The sequence below is a fragment of the Podarcis vaucheri genome (genome assembly GCF_965113315.1).
Source record: "Podarcis vaucheri genome assembly, chromosome: 7".
In the NCBI taxonomy this organism is placed as follows: domain Eukaryota; kingdom Metazoa; phylum Chordata; class Lepidosauria; order Squamata; family Lacertidae; genus Podarcis; species Podarcis vaucheri.
In genome coordinates this window covers 29,264,520-29,289,514 of record NC_138765.1, presented here as the reverse complement: position 1 = coordinate 29,289,514, position 24,995 = coordinate 29,264,520, and the positions used below count along the sequence as shown (strand labels likewise).

The window sequence follows — 24,995 nt, the reverse complement described above, 5'->3', positions numbered from 1 at the left end:
TGAGCTAGGAAACTGACCCTGCCCTCCCCAGGAAGAGAGGCCATTTCTTCAGCAATGCCACTTTAATTTCTTAGACTCTCTCCTCTGATACCGAGACTGTGAATGTGACACTTCATTTGCTTTAGAAACTAGTGGTTTGGGAAATATAACTTGGTCAGGTTTTGCCATTTCAAAGTCAGCCTCACCAACTCTGCCTCCCTATTGTAAGAGCCAATCAATCTTCCCATTTCTTTAGGAATAAGAGTTGGGAATTCTTAGTGCACATAAATATCTGATCCACATATATAATGCTGCCCTCCCATCCTCTCTGTCAGGCCCTTCTCTCCAGGCTCTGCTCCACTCCTTTCTTGAATCCGTTTCCCTGGCTGGAATGTGTCCTTGAACTCTGATAATACCTCTGGCTTGCCTGGATTGAGAGATGTTTGTAAATGGAATGTAGCCTGCTCCTGTGCGTGGAGACAATCAGTCAGATCGTGTATCCACAGCAGCGACTAGGGGAGGAATGACTGCTGGGAGAAGCATAGAAAGAAGAATTGCCATGGTACACCTGCATCAGCACAACTGGATGCCTTCATTTGCCCCAGCTGCAACAAAACATGTCTCTCCCATATCAGTCTCTACAGCTACAGCAGGCAATGCAACTCCAATGGATTGACTTCACCTCCAAAGGCATACTCTTCCATTGTCTCCTGAAACAGATGGATGCCAACAACAAAGCTTGCTCTACAAAGGTAATAGTCATATCTTTTGTTCTGCCCACTTTTGCTTTTGTTCCTACCTATTCTTGGCTTTGGCCTCACCCACTACTGGCATGTGGTACCTGGAAAGTTGCTCATGAGGGAATGTGGCCCTTGGACTGAAAAGGGTTGTCTGCCTTTGCTTTAGAACAAACTTGGCCCTCCATATGTTTTTTGAGACTACAATTCCCATCATCCCTGACTACTGGTCCTGCTAGCTAGGGATCATGGGAGTTGTAGGCCAAAAACATCTGGAGGGTTGAGTTTGAAGAAGCCTGCTTTAGAATGTGATGTATTGAGTACTAAAGGGGGAATCATGGGGGATATGTTAGGCATCTGTTTGGTCACTGGATGCTGGACTAGATGGGCTATTGGCCTGATTCAGCAAGCTGTTCTTATGTTCCTACGTCTTTTGATGGCTATTAGTCACCAGTTTTAGGCTCTCCAGGTGCAAAAGAAGACAGGGCTCCTGCACCTTTAATAATTACCGGTATGTAGAAGAGAGGATAATGCAGGTGTTACTTGTCAAACAAACACCACCTATTGAAATTCCCTTTTCTACACTATAATTAAAGGTGCATGAGTCCTATCCTTTTTTGCACCAGGCCATCACATTCACCATGGCTAAACAGAGAACCTCTGCACTGAATACCAGTTGCTGAGGCAGTCAACATTTGGAGACGACTACTGCCTTCCTGTCCAGGCGGTGGTATTCCTGGAAGCAATCTGGTTAGCCACTGCGATGCTGTACTTAAATGGACTTTTGGTATGATCCAGCAGGGCTCTTTGTACAGTGCTAACATGTCTCATTCAGGATTTTCTGAATGGTGAAATATGCACAAGTAGATAGGTTGCTTCTTCCTTCCTTTATAATCACACACATCATCACTACATCATGCAAGATGTCTTAAAATAAAAATAGGAGACTACATAAGAGGGTGATTTCTCATCCATCCTCAGTGAGGCCTTACAGGGGTGATACACCACTGAAATCTACTCTTCTACACAGCTAATAAAGGTGCACAAACCCCTGTCCTCTTTTTCAATATGCTTTACAGTGGACCCTCTGGATACAAACTTAATTCACACCCCGAAAATTATGTAAATAGAGGTGCGCTTCTGCGCATGACGTGATTGAGCGCTTCTGCGCATGCGTGCGCGGCAAAACCCAGAAGTACACACTTCCAGGTTTGCCGTGGCTCTAATCCAAAGATTCCGTATCCAGAGGGGTACGTAAGTAGAGGTACGACTGTGTATGTTAGAGTGGGAAATTGGAAGAGAACTCAAAAGCAGGATTGTTGTTAACTCTCCACCATGAGTTTATCAACTGTCATTTTCACATCAACAATTTACAAGGCATTGCCAAGCATACTGATTTATATGACCCTTCACTCTTCGCATTTTTGTTTAAAGTCATACCATCCTGGAATTTCATTTACTTTGCTCCAGAGGCAGCAGCTGGTGTCACTTGTTATTTTCATTTTTTTTTAAATTGCATTCATTGATGTCTCCAAGTGCCGTTCTTTCCTTTCTGTTCACATCAAAGGAGCAGACGTGCCTGTGAATGGCAGCAATGTTCCTGTTGTGTTCCCTCTTCTTCTTTTTTTTGTTAGTTATTGCTGTAGCTGGTTCATTTTCGTCTCCATGAAAAGCAAACACAAGCTCTACAAGAGGTTCATTGCATATCATCATTTCATTACATGGAAGGTGCTACTGAAACGGCACCCCCCGGCAGCATTATTCCTCTTTTCTCTGCATGTCATGATGTAGCTATCCAAACTGGCATCGTTCTGCTCATATCAGTACTTTACACATTCAGAAGCAACAATGGAAACACGAGAAAAACATTTGTAACCTGCAAAGCTCACAGTAACAGGTTGCTTAGAGAGGGGATAGTCTGTTACAGCAAACACATCAAAGCATTTTGCGACACCTTAAAGATGAACAGAAGCTTTGGTGGACTAGCGCCAACTTTGCCAGGTGCATGAAGTGTTATCCTTAGTTAGCAGACAGATACACAGATACACATTGATATGAAGAAGATAGTGGGGCCAAATGGCAATGAAATGAAACACAGCACAATCTGTGACAACTCACTCTCTGAAGAGCTAATCCTTATGTAACCAACACAACAGCATCCATGCACAAGAGAGAGGGATTGGCAGGCTTAGGAGAACCTCAAGGTTTGCAGAAGTACAAAAACACTTGAGAAAAAGAAGCAGTGGGAGAGTTCCAGAGACAGCCTAAGGAGGCCTGAATGCTCAGTGGGCAGACAACAGCAAGCATCTGTTGAGGGGGAGAGATGGAAGCCCTTAGGGGAATGGCATGGAGTACTGTGGGAAAGGGCATGGCTAGCTGGAATCTTGAACAGGAACACTCCACAATGTTGCTTCTCTCCCCCCACTTCTTTTGTAGACCTCAACTCCTCTACGTAAAACTTACATGTATGTAAGTGCAGTGGCTATTTGCTACTCACTGCTTGCAAGAGGAAAGGCACAAATTCTATTCCGATCTGCCAAGGTTTCCTACCTGATTCCCTGGAACTGACCCGGAGTAGTCACTACAGGTAACTTGACAATTGAATTATTTCCATTTTTGTATAATACTATAGTGTAAATGCATTGCTCTATACTTGGATGTAGCCTACCTTGATTTCAGCAAGGCATTTGACAAGGTGCCCCATGATATTCTTGTAAAGAAGCTGGTAAAATGCGGTCTTGACTATGCTACCACTCAGTGGATTTGTAACTGGCTGACTGACCGAACCCAAAGGGTGCTCATCAATGGTTCCTCCATCCTGGAGAAGAGTGACTAGTGGGGTGCCACAGGGTTCTGTCTTGGGCCCGGTCTTATTCAACATCTTTATCAACGACTTGGATGATGGACTCAAGGGCATCCTAATCAAATTTGCAGATGACACCAAACTGGGAGGGGTGGCTAACACCCCAGAGGACAGGATCACACTTCAAAACGACCTCGACAGATTAGAGAACTGAGCCAAAACAAACAAGATGAATTTTAACAGGGAGAAATGTAAAGTATTGCACTTGGGCAAAAAAATGAGAGGCACAAATACAAGATGGGTGACACCTGGCTTGAGAGCAGTACATGTGAAAAGGATCTAGGAGTCTTGGTTGACCACAAACTTGACATGAGCCAACAGTGTGACGCGGCAGCTAAAAAAGCCAATGCAATTCTGGGCTGCATCAATAGGAGTATAGCATCTAGATCAAGGGAAGTAATAGTGCCACTGTATTCTGCTCTGGTCAGACCTCACCTGGACTACTGTGTCCAGTTCTGGGCACCACAGTTCAAGAAGGACACTGACAAACTGGAACGTGTCCAGAGGAGGGCAACCAAAATGGTCAAAGGCCTGGAAACGATGCCTTATGAGGAATGGCTAAGGGAGCTGGGCATGTTTAGCCTGGAGAAGAGGAGGATAAGGGGTGATATGATAGCCATGTTCAAATATATAAAAGGATGTCATATAGAGGAGGGAGAAAGGTTGTTTTCTGCTGCTCCAGAGAAGCGGACACGGAGCAATGGATCCAAACTACAAGAAAGAAGATTCCACCTAAACATTAGGAAGAACTTCCTGACAGTAAGTAAGAGCTGTTTGATAGTGGAATTTGCTGCCAAGGAGTGTGGTGGAGTCTCCTTCTTTGGAGGTCTTTAAGCAGAGGTTTGACAACCATATGTCAGGAGTGCTCTGATGGTGTTTCCTGCTTGGCAGGGGGTTGGACTCGATGGGCCTTGTGGTCTCTTCCAACTCTATGATTCTATGGTCCTTCTGGCACTGTTCAGAAGTGATGCAGTTACATAATATTAGACTTACAGATTTAATACTATTCTTGGATGTGGTGGGGAGGATTTTCAGAGGGTAATGTCTGTATTGCTTCAGAACTGTGATAAGCCAGCCCTGCAACATTTTTTTTTTTGGGGGGGGCTCCAGCTCATTCTGCTGAGTGGGGCCCTAGTCTTCTGCCCCTAAGTCTTGCTCTGGTGGCACCAATGCTGTTCTGATGTGCCAGAACAAGGGTGTCATACTTCACTTGCAATTTAAATTAAGATATTTAAAACTACTGATATTTTAATTTCCCATTACCGTTGTCAGGTATGCTGTCAATATGCCAATTTCCTTGGGATGAAATACTTGCGGCAAGTCTATTAATGAGGGGGCGAAGAAGGAACAGCAGAGATTTTCCTCCAGTTTTTAAATTGTATTGGGCATGCTTTGCCATGCTGCACACATGATCCCTGCGGATGTTGGCCATTAACCTCCCACTGTGACCTTGACATCGCAGTGGTGCAATTCCTTCTGGTTACTGTGCACCTACCTATCTGGTGACTTTTGAATAAATAAAAAGGAAGCTGTTTTATTTTTAACACATTTCCCACATTTACAGTGGGCAGTCCTGACCTCTGGGTCAGAAATTTCCTAGCAATTAAATAACCAAACCAAAGAGATTTTGGCCACTTCTGTTGGCTAGAAATATTGATGAAGGTCCAGGCCTTGCAAAGCTTTGGCATGGCACGCCTCTTTAAAAATAAGTCAGCATTTCACATTCCAAGAATCTGAAGGGCCCTAACTTGTGGGAAATACTTTTCATATAAAGTCTGCTTGGTGCTCAAAGGCAGTGGTGGTCATTCAGTTTCATGATGACTTGGGAAAGCAAGCATGTGACTGCAATAATATGGATAGATACAGGGTAACCCCTTCCACAAGACCTATCATGCTTCTAGTCCTTAGTGCATGGGTGCTAACTTCTGCCACCTCCCAAGCATATTCTTAATAGCCCCCAAAGTTCCCACCAGGTTTGGTGGCACCAGGTTTGGTGACACAAATAAATTAGATGCACTGCTTTGATGGACAAAGAGGTTTAAGCACCTCTGCCCAACCCAGCACCCTGATGGGAATGCAAATTTCACCTATGGTCATCAGACTGATAAAGTGATGAATGGGGGGGGGGCAAAAACTGCCCTCTTGAACTGATCTTCATGCATCTGCTACGGAGGTTGTATGTGTGTGAGAATGTGGGATGGTCTCATTTGCTACTAGTGTGCATGCTCCAGATAGTTGGCCAAGGGTGAGTGTGGCCATCAAGTCAAAGAGGATTAACACACACACCCCACCCCCGTGTTAGGATTTCAGAGGAAAACCAGGGGGGGTACTTAGGGATAGGGAACCTTTTTCAGCCTGAGACCCACATATCCTCAAGATCCACATGCCAGTGGTGGTCAGACCAAGGATGTGACTCCTACCTTTGTACAGTAGGCTACAATGCAGCCATGCAAAAGCTAATGATTTGTACATATGGAGAGAGAGAGAGAGAGAGAGAGAGAGAGAGAGAGAGGTAAGCAATGAAGCATCTGCACAATTAAAAAACACATTCAGCCAGGCAAAACCACAAGGAGGGCACGCAGCAGGGCAAATATGGCATTCTGGGGACAGTCCTGAGGCTGGATAGCAAGCAATGAGGCATTATCAGGGTTCAAGAACATTCCGCCAGGGAAATGGTAGGATTTATGGCTGTTTTCCTTCTCATTTCATTTTTACAATAACCCTCTGAGGCAGGTTAATATGAGATACACTGATTGGCCCATGATCACTCAGTGAGCTTCATGACTGAGCAGGGATTCAGATCCTGTTTTACATGATCCTAGCCCAAGAATGGGGAGCCTCAGGTCCCAGGACCCCAATGTGGTCTGCCAGGCCTCTTGGGACTCTTCACAGGCTGCACCCTCTTTGAAGCCACACCCCTCACCAGCCCTGCTTTGCCATTCTCAATGAGTGTTTTCACCTGGCCAGAATGTCTCTTTGATTTCTGATAATGCCTATTTCTTGCCTGGATAGAGGAGAGAGAGGAGTGTTTGTAGAAACTAGCCTACTGCACAAAGGCAAAATTTGCATTCATTTTGTCCACTTTTGCCACTGGCCACACACACCCATTGTCATGTGGCCTTCAAGCTGCAAGAAGTTCCTCCCCACTCTCCTAGCTCTACATCAGCCTTCCCCAACCTGGTGCCCTCCGGGTGCTTTGGACTACAGCTCATAAACTCCAGCTGAAGTGTGCTAGAAAGGCTGCCCTACAGGAATAGTGCGATCCTATTCATGTCTATCTAAAAGTCCCCTGTGAATGTGAATGACTTCCCAGGTAAATCTGTACAAGACTGCAGGCTAATGCATGTTAGTCATTAAAAAACGTGGTAGTTAACAGGGAATGAATGCTGGTAATTGGCTCTACGTGGTTATCAAACTTAAGATTCCTTACTTGAGAGTAATACCCAGTGTCTCCCCCACCCCCGAATTCAACAGGACTTGCTTTCCTGCAAACACGGTTTAGCTAGGATCGAACTGCCACTAACAGCGCACTCCTTGGCCCTTTTACACGGAAGTAAGTCTCATGATATCTAATGCGGATGGGCGGGCAGGAGGCAGGCAACGGACTTTCTACCAAGCATGCTTAGGATCGCGCGCAGCAGGATGAAGACGCCAGAGCGGCGGCCGCGATTGCGGATGGATGACTTAATTGGGAATTTACGACGGCGGGAGCATTTGGAGGAGGAACTGCGGGGAAGCGAGGTACTACTACCTGGAGCAGCTGCGAGGAGGTGGGCTTTCTTGCTCCTCTCCGCCCTTCCCCGGAGCGTGCGGGCCCCGGGCTGGGCCGGAGAATCAGCCGGAGTCGAGGAGGAGCCACCCTCTCCTTCCCCGCTAGGCCGAGCAGCCAATAAGGCGCCAGGGGCCGGCATCCAGCTCCTCCTTCCCGGGGAGAGCGGAGCCCGACGCTGAGTGTGCTGGTGGAGCGGGGGAAACAAGCGGCGGCGCAGAAAGTCTTCGGGCGCCCGAGCAGCCCGCAGCGCCGAGAGGCGAAGGGCGGCAGTGGTCGAGCGCAGCGCCTGACTGCCCGGCCGCCCTACTCGCAGCTCCGCCGCAGCGCGCGTAAAGAAGCCTGAAGCGCGGCTGGAGGCGGAGGAAGGAGAGATCGAGATCCCCTATTAGCCGGACTTGCAGCATTTCTCGGGGCTCCGAGGAAGCAGCCGCAATGCCGCTTGCCCAGCTGGGAGCGGAACCTTGGCCCGACATGGAGCTGGTGGACATGGAGCTGGACGCGGAGGTGAGAGGTGGTGGCGGTGGGGCTCCGGAGGAGAGAGGGAGAGGGGCGCTAGGTGAGTCGAAGGAGGCGGCGGTGGGGCATCGCCTGCCTGCCTTCCCTCGGAGGGCGAAGGTCTCCTGGTGACTTTTTTCCCGGATTGCCTGCAAAGGAGTGGCGTCTGCGCCTGTCGCCTCGTTGCGCCTCCGCGCAAAGGACCGAGAGCGCGCGTATTCCAGCTCTTATTTGCAGGCTGGGATTGGGTCGTGGGGCTGCTGTGAGTTGGGGAGCGGGTGGCAGTGTGTCGAGCGCCCCCCCCCCGCCCCTTACATGCAGAAGTCACTACATAGGTTGACACACAATCTGTGAAGAAGCAGGTCGGATTCTTTTTGATTGTATGTACGTATAAGTTTCGTTATCGTTGTCCTTTGGCCCAATGAAAGCGGTTGCTTGCCTCTCCTGGAAACTATTGCAGAAAAAGCTCTTTCCTGCAATTAAAAAGTAACCCAACCCGCATCATTGGGCCGATCAATGTGTAGCTTTATATGTTACGTCGGAGACCTGCAGCTAATGGTTAGGTACTTCCTTCCTTCTTTCCTTCCCCGGTTGGAAAAGAGTTGGAGGGGGGGGGGCAGGAAGGAAGAGAGAGGATTGCTTTTCCCGATCCTCGGTTGAACATGCCCACAAGCAGACTTCCAGTTGTCGTGACACGATTGAGTTATTCTCTTTAAGCAGAGCAGGAAGAGTCTGAACATTAAGAATCCTGGAGGGAATTTTATTCATTCTGCCCTGAGGTTGAGGCATTAATGCACTGCATTGATCTTAGCTTGCCACACCAAGGTTGTTGTAACTTTGCCCCCTTGAGGAATAGCATCCTTGTGGATTTGTTTAAAAAGAAGAAATCTCAAAACTTCTGGCTCAAACTATTTTTAAGGACAACTTCCAGCTTTGCTCCAAAGGTATGAATAATTGAGTCTTCCAGGCCTGACTCGGATAGAGTTTATTTAATGCTTGTCTGAAGCAGCTGTGTGGTAAGATCTGATGTAAATAGAAAGGCAGGTGGAAAGTGGGGAGGGGGATTGGATTGCAAATCTCTGAAGCAGCAGGTTAGCAATCTAAACACACTGGAGGGTTCCCCACCCACCCCAAAGTGGTAATGTTTTAACATCTAAGGCAAGGAACCCACATAACTCTCAATCCATATATTTAGAATTCATTTTCTATCCTAGGAATGCAAATGCAAGCTTTTACAGCTTTGTGAGGAGGGTGAGCCAGGCTGAGTAGGGCTCAGTGATTCATCCAAATTAATGAAATTGTGTCCTGGGTATTTATGTGCTACACTTTTATCCCGCTCTTCAACTAAAGGGATCAGGATAGCCCATTTTAGCCTCACAACAACCATGTTAGGTGGGTTAATTTGTGAGATGGTGAGACTTGCCCAAGATTACCCATGATCACCCAGTGAATTTCATGGCTGAATGGGGATTTGTACCTCCGTTTTGGACCTTAGTCAAACATTCTAAACTTATTAACCCACATTTGCTCTTGAGACTGGGAACTTGTGTTCTTGTCTGTCATGGTGTAGCTTGGCTTGTCACCTAGGAATGGTCTGGGTGACAGTCCCGCAAACCAGGATTGGTAGGGTGCCAGCCCCTGCATTTTTTACTTTGTTATAGAAAGGTGCTGTTCTGAAAGCCTGTGGAATGGTTCTAAATATGTCCTTGGTCAAATGATCAGGCATCTCCATCAGGCACCTGGTCTGCACATGCAAGTAGTTGTTGTTGGCATCTGTCTGTCTCTAGAGACAATGGAGTGCACTTCTGAGGGTGAAGTCAAACAGCTGCATTAGCAGCACCCAAGTGACCTCCCTAGGGCGTATGCAGTGGTAGAGGCCTGAGATGGAAAGATGGGCTATGTTAGAGAGTGACCAAGGGAAGTCTAACTCCTCCCCTACAAAACCATCTTGGGTGTTAAGATTGGCTTGCTCCACTTGCTTGCTCCATCTTGGTTGCTCCACTGCCTTCAGAAGTTTGGGGGTAGCAGTGACCCAGGATAAGGAATTATCTGCGACAACCTCTAAGTTGTGGAACTCCCTCAGCATAGAGGTACTTCCGGTATCTTCATTATACAGCTTTCAGCGAAGCATCTCTTTATGCTGCCTTTTGACACTTGAGTGGTATATTTTTTAGGACCCACCTTATTTCTGTGATTGTAAGTTGTTATAAGTTTGTAAGTTGTTATAAGTGTGATTGTAAGTTGTGATTGTAAGTTGTTATGACGCGGGTGGCGCTGTGGGTAAAACCTCAGCGCCTAGGACTTGCCGATCGCTTGGTCAGCGGTTCGAATCCCCGCGGCGGGGTGAGCTCCCATCATTCGGTCCCAGCTCCTGCCCACCTAGCAGTTCGAAAGCACCCTTAAGTGCAAGTAGAAAAATAGGTATCACTTTATAGCGGGAAGGTAAATGGCGTTTCCGTGTGCTGCTCTGGTGCCGGTTCGCCAGAGCAGCTTCGTCACGCTGGCCACGTGACCCGGAAGTGTCTGCGGACAGCGCTGGCTCCCGGCCTCTAGAGTGAGATGAGCGCACAACCCTAGAGTCTGTCAAGACTGGCCCGTACGGGCAGGGGTACCTTTACCTTTACCTTAAGTTGTTATAAACTGTTTTTGATATTGTGTTTTTGTTTTGCCCTGGAATCTTAGAGTGAAGGGTGACTAATAATAACTATTATAAGAATAATCATTGCCTGCTGGTTCACTGGATGGCATTGTCAGTGTTGAAGAAAAATTTGACAGCAAATCTAGTTGGCTTCTTATAAAGAATGAGAGGGTGCTATCTTGCCCTTTACCTCAGGCAGGAAAATGTATTGGGCTGCTGGTCCTGGACTTACACCACTTTCAACTGCAGGCAGAATGCACTTCTGAATTCTCCCACCCTGCAATGTGGCAGAGGGGAACTTTTTGCAAGTAGAACATTATAAAACGGTAATGCTCTGCAGAGCCTTGCTCCCCTTTGACCTGCCAGGAGTTTTTGTGCTGTTCCTATATGAAGGTAAAGGTAAAGGTAAAGGTACCCCTGCCTGAACGGGCCAGTCTTGACAGACTCTGGGGTTTGTGCGCCCATCTCACATCTATAGGCCGGGGGCCAGCGCTGTCCGGAGACACTTCCGGGTCACGTGGCCAGCGTGACAAAGCTGCATCTGGCGAGCCAGCGCAGCACACGGAACGCCGTTTACCTTCCCGCTGGTAAGCGGTCCCTATTTATCTACTTGCACCCGGGGGTGCTTTCGAACTGCTAGGTTGGCAGGCGCTGGGACCGAGCAGCAGGAGCGCACCCTGCCGCGGGGATTCGAACCGCCGACCTTTCGATCGGCAAGCCCTAGGCGCTGAGGCTTTTACCCACAGCGCCACCCGCGTCCCTTTGACGTCATACCTACCTATGAAGGTAGGTAGTGCTTTAAGTGGCACAGTCCTCTCTGCCAGTTCAGGATTCTTATTCTGCTGTACCTGCAGACCAGGGCCACATCTGTATAATATATTTCTCTTATACCACATTAATGGTCATGGCTTCTGACAAACATTCTAGGAGCTGTAGTTGAGAGTTTTCCCAGAGTAGCCAGGCAGGGCATTGTAAGAATGGCAGCTCTGTGAGGGAACAACTCTCAGCACCCTTAACAAGCTACAATTTTCCAACATTATTGGTATGAGTGCTTTAAATGTATGGTGAAGATTGTGTCGCGGGTCTCTCAATCTTTTACCCATGCTAAGATACCAAGGTGGCTCTGCAGTCCTTTTGTAATGCACAAGAATGAGCTAGTGCAGTATCATGGTCCAAAGGGGGAACATGAGCATATGAAGAATTCAGACTATCCATCCTTCAAGTTTAGCATTTTCCACACTGGCTACCAGTGGTTCTCCAGGGTCTCGGGCAGAGGGAGGCTTTCCTCTTATCCTGCTCTCTGAAACTTTTAAATGAAGATGTCTGGGATTGAATTTGGGACCTTCTGCTTGCCCTAACTTCCTTCTGAATCAAATGTGCATATGATTGGGCTGATTAATGGCTGACTGGCAAATGGCATACTGGTGCTCTGGTTGCAAGGAACCCTGACAGTTCTCCTTTAATGCTTTGCAGTGTGCTTGCTGCCATGCAGAATCTGGAGGCTATGCTGTAAGCTCCTAGCCTCAGTCTCATTTAGGACAGAGATAAGGCAAATCTTGATCAGTGCTTTATGTGGGTGGTGTGTTGGGTGTGTGTGTTGTTCTGTTAAGGTGAACCTTAGGGTGGAGCACTGAAAGGCACAGCGGTAGTGTTATTTTGAAGAGGTTATATTTAAAACTCTAGCCTGAGGCAGCTGCCTTTCTCTGCCTAATGATAGAGCCGGCCTGCTAATAAAGTTTTTCACAGGTTAACAATTTCCAGAGGGCTAGCCCAAATAAGTGTGTTGTAGCAAAACTTTTGTTCTTTCCTGGTTAGTAATGTCTGTGAGCTTATTTACAAGGCTGCTCTAACCTTTTCAGACCTGGACCCACCAGCGGATCCTTTTATTTTAACCACATATTTTCGGTTTGGTAGTGCTGTTGCTACAGCTCACCTTAGATCAGGCTGTGACTCAATAGTGGGTCCTGACCCACCAGTTGCAGGCCAGTGCCCTAGGCTGTGTGCCCAGGAGTTCCTAGGCTGTTGGTTCAGGAGTGTTAAACACACTCGGGACTTTGAGACTATTGCCTGGAAAGTGGTAGTGTCTCCTTACTGTGAAGACTAGAAGAAGCTAGCAGGGTTGATTATGCGGCCCATACTGGCTACTGCCAGCCATCTTTGTTAGCAGGAACCTGACATAGCATGAGCATTCTGCCTTTTTTATAAATTTTAAGAATTTGAATGTTCAGCAAAGAAGAATTAGAAGCCTACACTGAGAGTGGGGCAACCTTTTCAGCTCAGGTGCCACATTCCCATCTGGGAGATCTTGCTGAGGCCACATACCAGTGGTGGGTGGGACCAGAGGAAAACATGGGTGAAGCAAGCAACAAATGACATTCCAGCCAAGCGATAACATGAGGTCGGAAGTATGGTTGGTGAGGGGTGTGGCTTAGGAGAAGGTGTGGCCTTGAGAAGGGCCAGATAGAGTAGTTTAAAGGGCTGCATTTGGCCCCCAGGCTTGGAGAGCCCCATCCCTGTCCTAAACAATGCTTCGATTTATGTTAATTAAGGCACCCAGGGTGCTTCTTGAATGAGAAAGAGGAAATGGCTCATGAGAGGGAAGGAAGGAAGGACGAACGGACATCTTACTTAGTTAAAGAACATTGGATTTTTTTCAGTTGCATACAAAATGTACAAGGGTGTGTAATATTCATAATTATGTTGCACACCGTTTCCCTATCCACCCAGCCTAGAAGCACTAATGTGGGGCGGCATTATTTGTAGATTTCAGTTTTGTCTGATTCTTTGTATTGTAAGGAAAGGATAGCAAGGAGGGCGAATGTCCTATTTTATCTCCTTTGTTGACTGTCTGGTTTACCCTATTGATTACCTGGTTTATGCTAATACATTTTTGGTTGTTTGAGATACAGCTAGTCTTATGAGAACTGCAGTTTTATTGTAAGACTTTTCTGCAAAATACACAGTTCATTTTCAGGCGGACTGGCTTGACGCACACACAACTGGAACAGCCATTGATCTGTTCAAACCTGGCTTTGCCAACCTTTGCCAGCACGTGCCTGTTTAAAGGCATCACTACTTTCTCTGTCTATTACTATTTATTCTTAACCAGTTGGCTCAATGCAGTAACCAAAGGAGTGGTTAAACTTTACATTAGGTAAAGGGAAAAGGAAGAAATGCACCCTGCTGTGTTTGTCTCAGACTGCCCTGTGGGGGTAGGTGGGTTTCCTCCAATTCTTTTCTTTGCTTCAAAAGAATAATGTTGCCTCATTAAATAAATAATTCAGTCCCTTCAAATACTGTGACATTTAAAGTAAAGGCTGGCAGTCTTTTCTGTCACAAACAACAGTAGCCCTAAGGGCTGAATTGACCCTTGGGTTAACTAAGCTTTTGGAGTAGGATCCTTTACACAATCCAAAGGGCACCGCTCCATACAGATTGGGACTTCACCACTCTGGACTTGGGGTCCTCTTTAATGTCCTTACTGCTGAAAGAGGGTTTGTTTGTTTGTTTGTTTGTTTGTTTACCCACCACATAACAGGGGAATGTTATCTATATTCTCAGTTTGGGAGAAGCTGGAAACTCTGGCTGCCTGCCTGGCGTGAGATGAGTATCAGGAGGGGAAATGATTGTGCTCTGTGTAAGTGTGGCAGATGACAGGTGTGGGGATTAGCATGACAGTAAAAGGGTGCCTGCCTGGGAGAGCCATTCAAGGGAAAGGTATGGGGGCATTCTGGACTGTGCTACTTTAGACTGCAGGTGAGGAGCTGCATGCAAAACCTTTTCTCTCTGATGTGCTAGTTTTCTGTACAGGGATTTTTTTTAAAAGTGCAAAGCAATCATAAGCTTTCATCACCACCACCATAGCATCAAGTGACACAGCCCCGAAACATTGTGAACACTACTTTAAGCAGTAAGTACAGGGTTGCATGTTTAGGGAGGATCATAGGGAGTTGCCTTGTAGAGTCAGATTATTGGTCCATCCAGCTGAGTACTGTCCACATTGACTGGTAGGGGCTGTCCAGGTTTTCAGGCAGGGGGCATTGCCAGCCCTACTCAGAGATACCAGGAATTGAACCGGAGGCCTCTGCATGCAAAGCAAATCCTCTACCACTGAGCTGCAGCCATTCCTTTTAAATTCCAATGCATTTAAAAAAACCAAAACTTTCCTGCAAATAGGGTGGTAGCGTGATAGGCAAATGGGTGAAGTCTACTTTTCATATAAACATCCAAAATGTGGTATTTTCCTATGTGAAAAGAGGAATCTGTTGTGTACACAACATTCAAACATGGAATCCCCACTACCTTCAGCTCCAGGTGGTATAAACTCACTTTGATTTTGCTGACCCTATAAACGGGCCATAGAACAGTTCTCACATTATCTGTTCCTCTTTGTGCAAGCATTGTTCAGAGTGTAGCTGAGAGCAGCAACTCCGATGATTGGGTTCCACCAAGAATTCCCCCAATTCCAGCTTCACGAATTACAGGTCAGTGTAACTCATGCTGTGAAGTGTTATGGGAAATGTTCTAGGGCAGTCCATAATAGCCGTGAGCTCTTCCTTTTGACATGTGGGCATGGAGGCAGATTTACTAGCTTACAAAAAATATAGACATCTCTGCAGCAGGAGGAGGACTGCGTCTTGGTGGCACCTTAGCGTGGGGAGCAAGAACATTATTAGGTCATTTTTTTTAAAAAAAGGGCATGAATGGGGGGGGGGAATGCATAAAACATGCAAGTGCTGATTTATATGCATGGATGCAGACTGAGCCTTTAAATGTCACAGAAGGCAAGCCAAGTAATTTCATGTCCAAATCACCCCAGGTATGCTTTTAATTTTTGCCCCACCTCGTATCAGTTCATCTTCGGTTCATTTTCTCCCAATTTCCCAGCAGATCTTGCTCCAAATCTGTTCAACCCTCCTTCAGTTACTCCTATTCATTTTCCTCCAATCTCTGGATAACATCCTAAGTTGATTTATGTCCCCAAATTAATATCCAACCCAGTAGTCAAGATCAACACTGGTTCAGTTTCTGCCTAAAGTGTATTACCTGCTTGATAATGCTTGGAGTGCTCAGATAAAGATTCGGGGCACACATTTCCCAGGCCCACAGCTAACAACGCCCAAGGGGGGGAACCACCTTTGCCACGCAAGGCTGGAAAATGTAGGTCTTTGCCTATCTAAACTCTTGGGAAGCTATTTGCTTTTTCAGCTTGGTGACCCTTTCAACTCTTCATTCTTGTCTCTGTTTCAGAACATCACTCCGCAGTTGTTTAATTGCCTCCCCTAGTGTTATGTCAGGTTTTGTGTTCAGCTTGTCCCTCGTTCCCTGCGTGCTATCCATGCTATGTGGAAAAGGCCAGAGCATCAAGTAACAAGTTGTGGCAGGGGGATGGGGAATGGTCACAGAAAGAATCCTCTTACTGTTTCTGTCAAATCAGGCAGAGTGCTGTCAGGAAACATGGAAACTGCTCTGGGCCTTCCTTGGGGTGGTCTTCTGGATAGCTCAGTCCCCCCCAGAGAGCTACAATTCCCAGAGTTCCCTGGGAAAGAGGGACTGACTGTTAAAGCACTCTGGGAATGGTAACTCAGTGAGGGGACTAGGGGTCCCCTATCAACCCTCAGCATCCATAGCAATCCCGGGATTCTTTGGGGGAAGCCATAACTGTTCAAAGTGGCAGGATAGTGGGTCTACTTAGGCCCCATCTGTGCTATACAATTCCAACAGCCTGACCTGATACAGAGAGTAGCGATCTATGATAGCTATTGAGTTGGGTGGGGTGGTTGCTTTCTTCTTCCAGTGCAAAGGGTTTGTTTTAACTCTAGTTATCAGGAATCTCACTCCAGTAACCAGGAGAAAGGTTAGTGACAGCCTCTGTGACATGCAAGGCTTTTGTCATGCTTGGGATTTATTCATTAATCCTGCTGGACAGGCAGCCGTGCATTTTTTCCTGACTGAGGTCTCAGTTCTGCAAGCGCCGCAGCTTGGCTGCCTTCTGAGTAGGGCTGTTTAATGGGGCTTGAATTTAATGCAGAGTGATAGTTGGGTTTTTTTTTGTTCATTTGTTACAAACAACTTGGAATTTAAGTTGTTTGAATCCTCCTGCTTTTTAGTCATAGGGATCCAGAATTTCTATCAGTGCCAAAAGCAAGCAGGAGATAATAGGTTTTCTCTTTTCTCTTGATAAGTTGACACCAAACAAAAGTCGAGGAGCTTGGTAAAAAATGGAGGGGGGGGGATAATGATAGGAGTACTTCTCCGTGGCTCCATCTTTATTGCTACCTTCAAGAAAATATAATAAGTGAAATTTCTTCACAACTGCTGTGTAGCTGAATGCACATCCCTTTGCCAAACGCTTAATATTTCAAGAAAACAAAGCACTTTGGCTTTCATCATCCCTTGCCTTGTGTCACCACCACTTCCTTAATGCCATTTTCACACACACTAAGAAGCATTGTTGATCTTGGTACATATGTATTTTACATTCTCTGTCTTGTTTCATACTGTTTTAATAATCTTGGCTTCCCCCACTGCACCCCACCCTGAAGAATTCTGGGCATTGTTTGTGGATATTAAAAATCTTTCATCAGAGGTCCATAGTAGCTCCTACTTTTTTTTTTTAGAATTACAATTCCGTGGGGAGACAGAATGAATTTCATTCCCCACCCACCCACTGTGCATTTCATGATTTGGAGTGACATTTCACAAATGGTTTTCGCTAGGTTTTTATTTATTTATTTTATACAAGAAGCAACAATCAACACTCAACCATTCCCCACACCCACCTCCAGAAGCATTATTTAAATAATATTTAAATTTTAAATAAATATTAAATAATATTTATGAAAGATATTTGCATGTTACCCCATAACACAACAGTTTTGGGGCAGTATACAAGAAATAAAGTTTTGGTGATGGTTCCCCCCACCAGCTGCAGATATACCGTACCTTCTGTCTGAACTCTCTTTAAAAAAAAAAAAAATCCCCTGCAAACCATTTAAGGAAAAAAGGGATCGTGCCCTGTGCGTGCCAGAAATACTGAGCCATATCGCCAAGTCACAGAGGGAATTTGAATATAAGTTGTTCCCTCTGGCTCTCTGTATGCGGTATGTTGTGTGATCAGGATTACTGGAGTTAACTTGGGTTGTGTGGGCAGGACTGATAGATGGATAATCCTGCTTTAAGAGTGGGTGTTAGTGACCTTCTGATCCCTTCCAGCCATAAAATCCTAGGATTGGCCCAGGCGGGGAGCTGTTCACTTGCCCTGGGACTTGCAGTGATTTTTTCCTACAAACTCTTTGCGTTGATGCAAGAAGATATATAGGAATTGGTCTAATCCGGGGTGGGGGGTGAGGCACAATCCATAATGTGAAACTGCCAAAAAGCAGAGCTTGGACAGGAATGCTATTTTTCAGCATAGGTAGTTGTATTCTAGCAAATAGTTGTGCATGAAGCAGCCATGCCTGTAAGGCCAGAAATGTTACTATTTATGATGTTAAGATGTTTTATTGGGGTTGGGGACCAGATTTCCCTAAATGTGTTATAACAATGAACAAATCAATGCCAGGAGTATTAAGGGAAGCTGGCAGGTGCTGAATCTAGCAGTGTCAAAAAGACTGGCCAAACCAGTTTTCTGTGCTCAGAAAGTGACCTGAAAGAAGATGGGCCATTAGCAAGAAACAAAGAGAGCAGAGTACTGGACCATTAAGAACAGTCTGGGGATGCAAATACTGCTGCCCAGCAGAGAGGTGGAGCCCTCCCCCCATCCCTTTGAGTAGCAGAGTCACAGGCCAATGGTAGCAGACAAAGACCAGGTTAGGGTTTTAGCTGGGGGCGGGGAGAGCTCCTTGGAGTCAGTTAGGGAGAAGGAGGGGCAGAACTCCATGCGATTTGGGGATGATAGGCTGAAACTAAGAAACCCAGCGAATGGCTTTTTGCTGTCCTTTGAATCAAATGCTGTCCTTAAGGGGGAAGCCAGACCCTCATAGAATGTGAGTGCTTTGCAATCCCCCCATCTAGGTGTAGGTTGTATATACAGTGGTACCTTGGTTTACAACCATAATCCGTTCCGGAGGTCCATTTGTAAACCAAAACAGGTTGTAACCCAAGGCGCGCTTTCACCAATGGGGCCTCCCAAATTTTTTTGTTCGGAATAAAAAAAAGGGGGTTGTAATCCAAAAAAAGGTTGCAAACCGGGACACGCACTTCTGGTTTTGACGTATTTGTAATCCAAAACATATGCAAACCAAGGTACCACAGTATGTGCAAATAAAAGCACATAAAGACACTACAAGTTCCACTGCCCACGAAGGGAACATGGATCCTGGTAAGCGTACCTGCAACCCCTGGGCTCTTGGACTGCTTATGGAAATTGGGATGGCATGTAAGACTGGTGTTAGAAGTGGGATCTGTGTTTCCTGCAGGGGAAGCTGAGAACTAGGTGTGCCTGAGCCAAAATGGAGGGAGGAGTAGTGACACCCTTTGAGCAGCTGGGCCAAATCCAGCAGCAAATCAAGCAACAGATAAAGCAGTGGAACCAGTGGTTCAGTGAAATGAAACAACTTCAAGCAGAGTATGTGAGAAGTCTCTGTTGAGAGGAAAGTGTGACTCCCTGGGAGGCAGGAGCCCTGCTTGGTGAGATGCTACAAGGTGTCAGGAGTGACCCAGGAGCTCAGCTGCAAGGCACTCAAAAGGAAGGGGTAGCTAGAGAGATCCAGAGCATAGGTGGGCAGGGGAAGGGCTTAAACTGAGAAGAGATGCAGTCTGTAGCTGAAGGTGTGGGGGAAGGCATGTTGGCAGGAGACGAGAGGCTGCCGATTGATTTTTCTACCCCCTGGGTTGCCTGCTGGAGAAGAAGGTGCAAAAGGAGAAAGGCAGGCAGGCAATTTGAACTACTTCAAATTGATTTCTCCACCCCTGGGGTGCTTGTTGTGGAGAAAGGGGGTGCAGGAGGAACGGTGGCTGCAGAGATGCCAGAAAAAAGAGAGCAGATGGTTCCTGCTGAATTGGTGAACTTACCCAGTTTCTGAGGGTGATCAGATAGTGGACTGCTCTCATGTATATGCCTTTCTCCACTGCAGATTTATTAAACTGGAAAGCCACCACCCCTGGAAGGTTGTCAAGAGAGGAATGTGGCCCATGGGCTGAAAAATGTTTTCCCATGGCTGGGGCACAGGAAACCGCAGATCACTGCCTGACCCCAGAGCGACAGAAGATGCCCTTGCCATCCATCCCTAATTTATTAAACAAATCTTTGTTCCTGCACTTATAAATTCTGCATGGCAGGGAGAAATCCAATGGGTACAGCATTCCTGATCAATGCTGGATAAGGCATTACCTGCTGAATTTCTGCTAAATATGCTGCTGAGAGAGGCAGGGGAGCTCTGCCCACCCCACCAAAGGTAGCAACCCTGGACCAGAATGTCAGTTATGTAAATTGCTCTGGGATCCTTGCCATGAAGGTCTTAATAAGGTTTTCTTAAACCTTTGGGTGTCAGTGAGTCACAAGGCAGGGGTGTTATCACAGTTGCACGGGGGGGGGGGGAGAGAAGTGTTATACGGTATTTGCAATTCCCAGGCTATTCAGGTATTAATGATTCAGTTTTAGAGACTAGTTACGTGTTTGTGCATGTGTTTTGCGTCCATCTCAAGGGTTAGAGCTCTTGATTCAACTTGCAGGGTGGGGCTGTTGGGAGTTGTAGTCCAAAGCATCTGGAGGGTGCCAGCTTAGTGAAGGTGGCTTTAGCATTTAGTAGCCTGACTACTGTGGTCCATGTGTTAGGCACCTTGAGGCTGGATTACTGTAATGCTGCCCTTGGGTCTGGTTTGGAAGCTCCAGCTAGTAGAAAATGTGGTGGCCAGATTGCTAATGGGGGCATCTAGCTGGCTGCAGTGGCTGCCCATCTAACTATTGAGCCAGGTTCAAGGTTGAGCTGCACTATGTGATTCTTCTGGTCATCAGTTTTGGCCTCCTGTCCTGATGCTTAATATTTCAGACCATGCATAATCTATCAGTGGATTCATTACCACAAGTTGTAGGAATGCTCATGAGTTTCATCTGAGTTTGGCACAAATGCAGCCAGTAAAGTACTGGATCAATGACACGGAACCTCAGGCCATAGGCCATATGTGGCCCTCCAGATCTGTCTGTTTGGCCCCTGGAACTCTCCCCAGGCCACACCCCTCACTGACCTTGTTTCTTTTCCACTTTGAGTGTTTTTTCCTGGAGTGGATGTTGTCCTTGAACTCTGACAAAGCTTCTTGCTTGTTTGGATGTAGGATGGAGGGAGCTGTGTATAAAAGCTAGCCTACTTTACAAAGGTAAAATTCATGGTTGTTGCTCCACCCTCCGTTACTTCTTGGCCCACTCACCACCGGCATGTGGTCTCCTGAAAGTTGCCCATGTTAACGGAAAAATCTGAGGGCTCCCTTGGACAAAAACAAAGACACCAACCAGGATAACTTGGAGCAAAACAGCAGCCTGTAGGCTTGGCCTTTATTGAACTGTTGCAACAGGGTATTCCCTTCACTCGCAAGAGAGAGGAAAGACCCAGAACAATGGGCTGCAAGACCTTATAAAAACTTTTGAAATTCCCCTCCTCTAGCTCAAGCCCACCCCCAGAAACATCATGCATACATTACAGAAAGGAGGGGTTGACATCATGCATACATTACAGAAAGGAGGGGTTGAGGGAGGAGTTGTGGTGGTAACCTGAGTGTCCAGTCACCTGGCTTTCCCCCTGCCCATGAGTCACTTCCAGGAGACAATGGGGAGTTTGCAGTTTCCTGCCCCCAGAGGGAAGATCTGATCATTGTCCTTTGTTTCAGCCTGTGGTGAATCCACTGTTCTTTGTGATTTTGATTGTCTTCTGTCTGGGATTATCAGGGTTGACATAGCAACTGGGCAGGGCTCCTGTGGATGTGCTGGGATGGTGAAGGGATTATGGCTGACCAGAAACCAAGCACCCCCCTTTGATAGTCCTTGTCACATGGAGTAAAAAATGGAACAGTGCAAATCCAATGTATGGTTGATTTTCTATGAATTTATAACAGAAATGTGGCGTATGTAGTGTGTGAGTGTGAGTGTGTGTGAAGTTTGTGCAAACAGAATGATTGGGGTGGGGGGGTTCCTGCTACACCCAGAAGAGAATGTGGTCTTTGGGCTGTAAAATGTTCCCCACAAGAATCTTCATCTTCTGACCTGACAAGGCAGCTCTCCTGTGTTTTGGGAGACATAAAAGAATTGTCTCCACTAGTGGTAGTGAGTTCTTACCCTGGGGTTCTTCAAAGGACTGTTCTAGTACTAGTAAATTATGATTAATGCTACAAGTTGCACTGAAGTTTGGGTCTTGCTATTGGTGACAGCAGCAGTGGCAAACTGTAGTGTGGCAAGCCAGGTGAGCTTTGGTACAGCTGTTCTTTTCTAAGCCATTCAAAGGGGTGTACCTTTGCAGGGCTAATTTTTTGTAAGGAAACAGTACATAGTTGAGGGATTTATTGAACCTTATTTATTTCCTAGTGTCTCATTGTATGGTTAATTTCAATGCTTCAACCTTCCCAAGGCTTGTGTGTTTTTTGCAGTGGTGTAGCGTGGGGGTGCAGGGGGGGGCGACCACACCGGGCGCAACATCTGGGGGTTAGGGTTAGGGGGCGCAAATCCACGGGTTAGGGGGGGCAAATCCACGGGTTAGGGGGCGCAAATTACTTGCCTTGCCCCGGGTGCTGACAACCCACGCTACGCCACTGGTTTTTTGTTTTTTTAAACCTATTGATAACAATGACTGGCAAGCAATGGGGGGAAAAGGAATCAAATGAGTTTGTCCTCAAATCTGCTAAACAGCCTTCAAACCATGCTGACGCTTTGTTATGCTAATATAACAGCAGTGTAGCTGATGTAAAATTACACAACCAACCCCAGGTGATTTCAAGCTGGAATGAATTTGCTTTTCATGAAATACACAACCCTCACACTTGAAAAAATAAATAAAAATTAATTAAAACTTCTCAATTCTCCAATATTAAGTGGCTTATTTGGACACATTATTACTACTAAGTGGATTCCCTCATGCACCCATAGGCAGTGTTGCATTTTGACCCACATTCAGGGGGGTCTTAAGGCAAAGCTCCCTATGTTAATTGGGAGCCTGTTTTCTCTCTCCCCCCTCCTTTCGAGAAACACATGTGATGTTTAAAACAGCAACAACCGACCCTGCTGCACACCTGTAAATAGGGCCCAGCCCTGAACATTTTGGGGCCCAAAGTGGGAAATTCAAATTCCCCACCTCTGCATGAACACGCTCTAATTAGCAGAGGACACAATCCACTGGAAATTCTTATTTGTGTGCTTCATTTTATTTTTTTTTTTTTTAAAATTTTTATTAGTTTTACAAAAGTTTTTATAACAAACAAACATAAAAGAAAAACAGACAAACAAACAAATATAATTTCAAAATATCCTTTCATAAACTTCTTTCCTCGGACTTCCCCATACCTCCCCTTTCTGCATCCTCATGTCCAAATTTTATAGCAACTTATAAATGTTCTTTCCCATCCTAATTCATCATAGTCCTTTCTTAATCTAATCTTATATTACTGCAACCCTTTCTCTCTGTAGAATCTCGACATTCTAAACTTCATCAAGTTTATAATAGTTCTTAAGATAAATCTTAAATTTCTTCCAGTCTTCTTCCGCAGTCTCCTTTCCCTGGTCACGAATTCTGCTCGTCATTTCCGCCAATGTCATATAGTCAATCACTTTCATCTGCCATTCTTCCAAGGTGGGTAAATCTTGTGTCTTCCAATACTTTGCGATCAGTATTCTTGCTGCTGTTGTTGCATACATGAAAAAAGTTCTATCCTTTTTTGGCACCAATTGGCCGACAATGCCCAAGAGAAAGGCCTCTGGTTTCTTAAGGAAGGTATATTTAAATACCTTTTTCATTTCATTATATATCATGTGTGCTTCATTTTAAATGAACATAAAACGAGTTTTCTGGTCATTTTTAAAGACCAAACAGGTTTATTGCAGCATAACTCCACTGGGTAGCCACCTCTGCCTCTAGCATAGGAAGCCACCTTATACAGAGGCAGACCGTTGGACCACCTAGCTCAGTACTGTCTATACCAGTGTTTCCCAACCTTTTTTGGGCAAAGGCACACTTGTTTCATGAAAAAAATCTCGAGGCACAGCCCCGTGACGTCAGCGCGTAGCGTCACGCCGGGAGGGACGCACGAAAGTGGAAGTTTCAATTTTTTCCCCTCCCCCTTGCCTTCCTTCTGTGCCAACCGCCAAAAAGCCAAGAATCGCGGGACCGCCGGTGGAGGGGGGGAGGGCGAGCGGAGGCAGCGGCGAGCCCCGTTCCTCCCCATCCGCCCCATTCCGTGCAAGGAGCGCAAACAGGTGTGAGAAGGGGGTCAAACCTGCGGGCCGGCGCCAGGGAACCTCCAAGCTTTGGGGGTGGGGGGGAGGAGGCAGCAAAGCGAGGCAGGAAGGAGAGCGCGGCTTGGCTGGGTGAGCTTTGGCAGGGGCAGGGAATGAGAGCCGCGAGGCGGGCGCTGCGGACGGAGGCGCTGCCCGCCGAGCTCGCAGGCAGCCAGCCAGGCAGACGGCGAGAGCCCCGCGCTGGGCAGCCTCTCCTCACCACCGCCGCCCTGCCTCTCGCCACCCGACTCGCCCACCTCCCTCCGGGGACGGCGCCCCAATCGAAAATTTGACTTAAAAAAAAAATCTTTCGAATTTTTTAATTTTTCCCACGGCACACCAGGCAACATCTCGCGGAACACTAGTGTGCCACGGAACAGTGGTTGAAAAACACTGGTCTATACTGTCCGCAGCTCTCCAGGGTCTCAGGCCCTTGGACATTTCCAGCCCTATCTGGAGATGCCAAGGATCAAACCAGGGACCTTCTGCATGCCAGGCAGATGCTATACCACTGAGCTGCGGCCCTCTCTTAATAGCAGCTGGTGGAAAAGGAGAGATAATTTTGTGACTACAATAAATCTGCTCTTTAAGGTATTGGGAGCTGGAACAGAAAGCAATGGGGTTGACAGAAATTTAGGAACACGGGTGGTGCTGTGGTCTAAACCACTCAGCCTCTTGGGCTTGTTGATCAGAAGGTCGGCAGTTCAAATCCACGCAATGGAGTGAGCTCCCATTGCTCTGTCCCAACTTCTGCCAACCTAGCAGTTCGAAAGCACACCAGCACGAGTAGATAAATAGGTACCACTGTGTCGGGAAGGTAAACGGCATTTCCGTGCGCTCTGGTTTCCGTCACAGTGTTCCGTTGGTTGCGCCAGAAGCGGTTTAGTCATGCTGGCCACATGACCCAGAAAACTCTGTGGACAAACGCCAGCTCCCTCGGTCTGAAAGCGAGATGAGCGCCGCACCCCATAGTTGCCTTTGACTGGACTTAACTTTACCTTTACCTATTGATGCAATGCTTTTTGGACCCTACTAGTCCTTCTTGAAGAAAAGGAATTAATTCTTCAAGGAACTTCTGAGAATCAAACATTAAG

General features: G+C 46.6%; 1 protein-coding gene across 1 annotated transcript in view; it reads left to right on the top strand.

The window, feature by feature from the left end:
- The first annotated feature begins 299 nt into the window (after positions 1 to 299).
- RPS6KA1 (ribosomal protein S6 kinase A1) overlaps positions 300 to 24,995 on the top strand; it is a 92,593-nt gene continuing 67,897 nt past the window's right edge. Inside the window, 3 exon segments of the mRNA XM_082231554.1 lie at positions 300 to 731; positions 3,153 to 3,183; positions 3,186 to 3,303. Coding sequence (XP_082087680.1) covers positions 597 to 731; positions 3,153 to 3,183; positions 3,186 to 3,303 — 284 coding nt within the window. The 5' untranslated portion in view covers positions 300 to 596.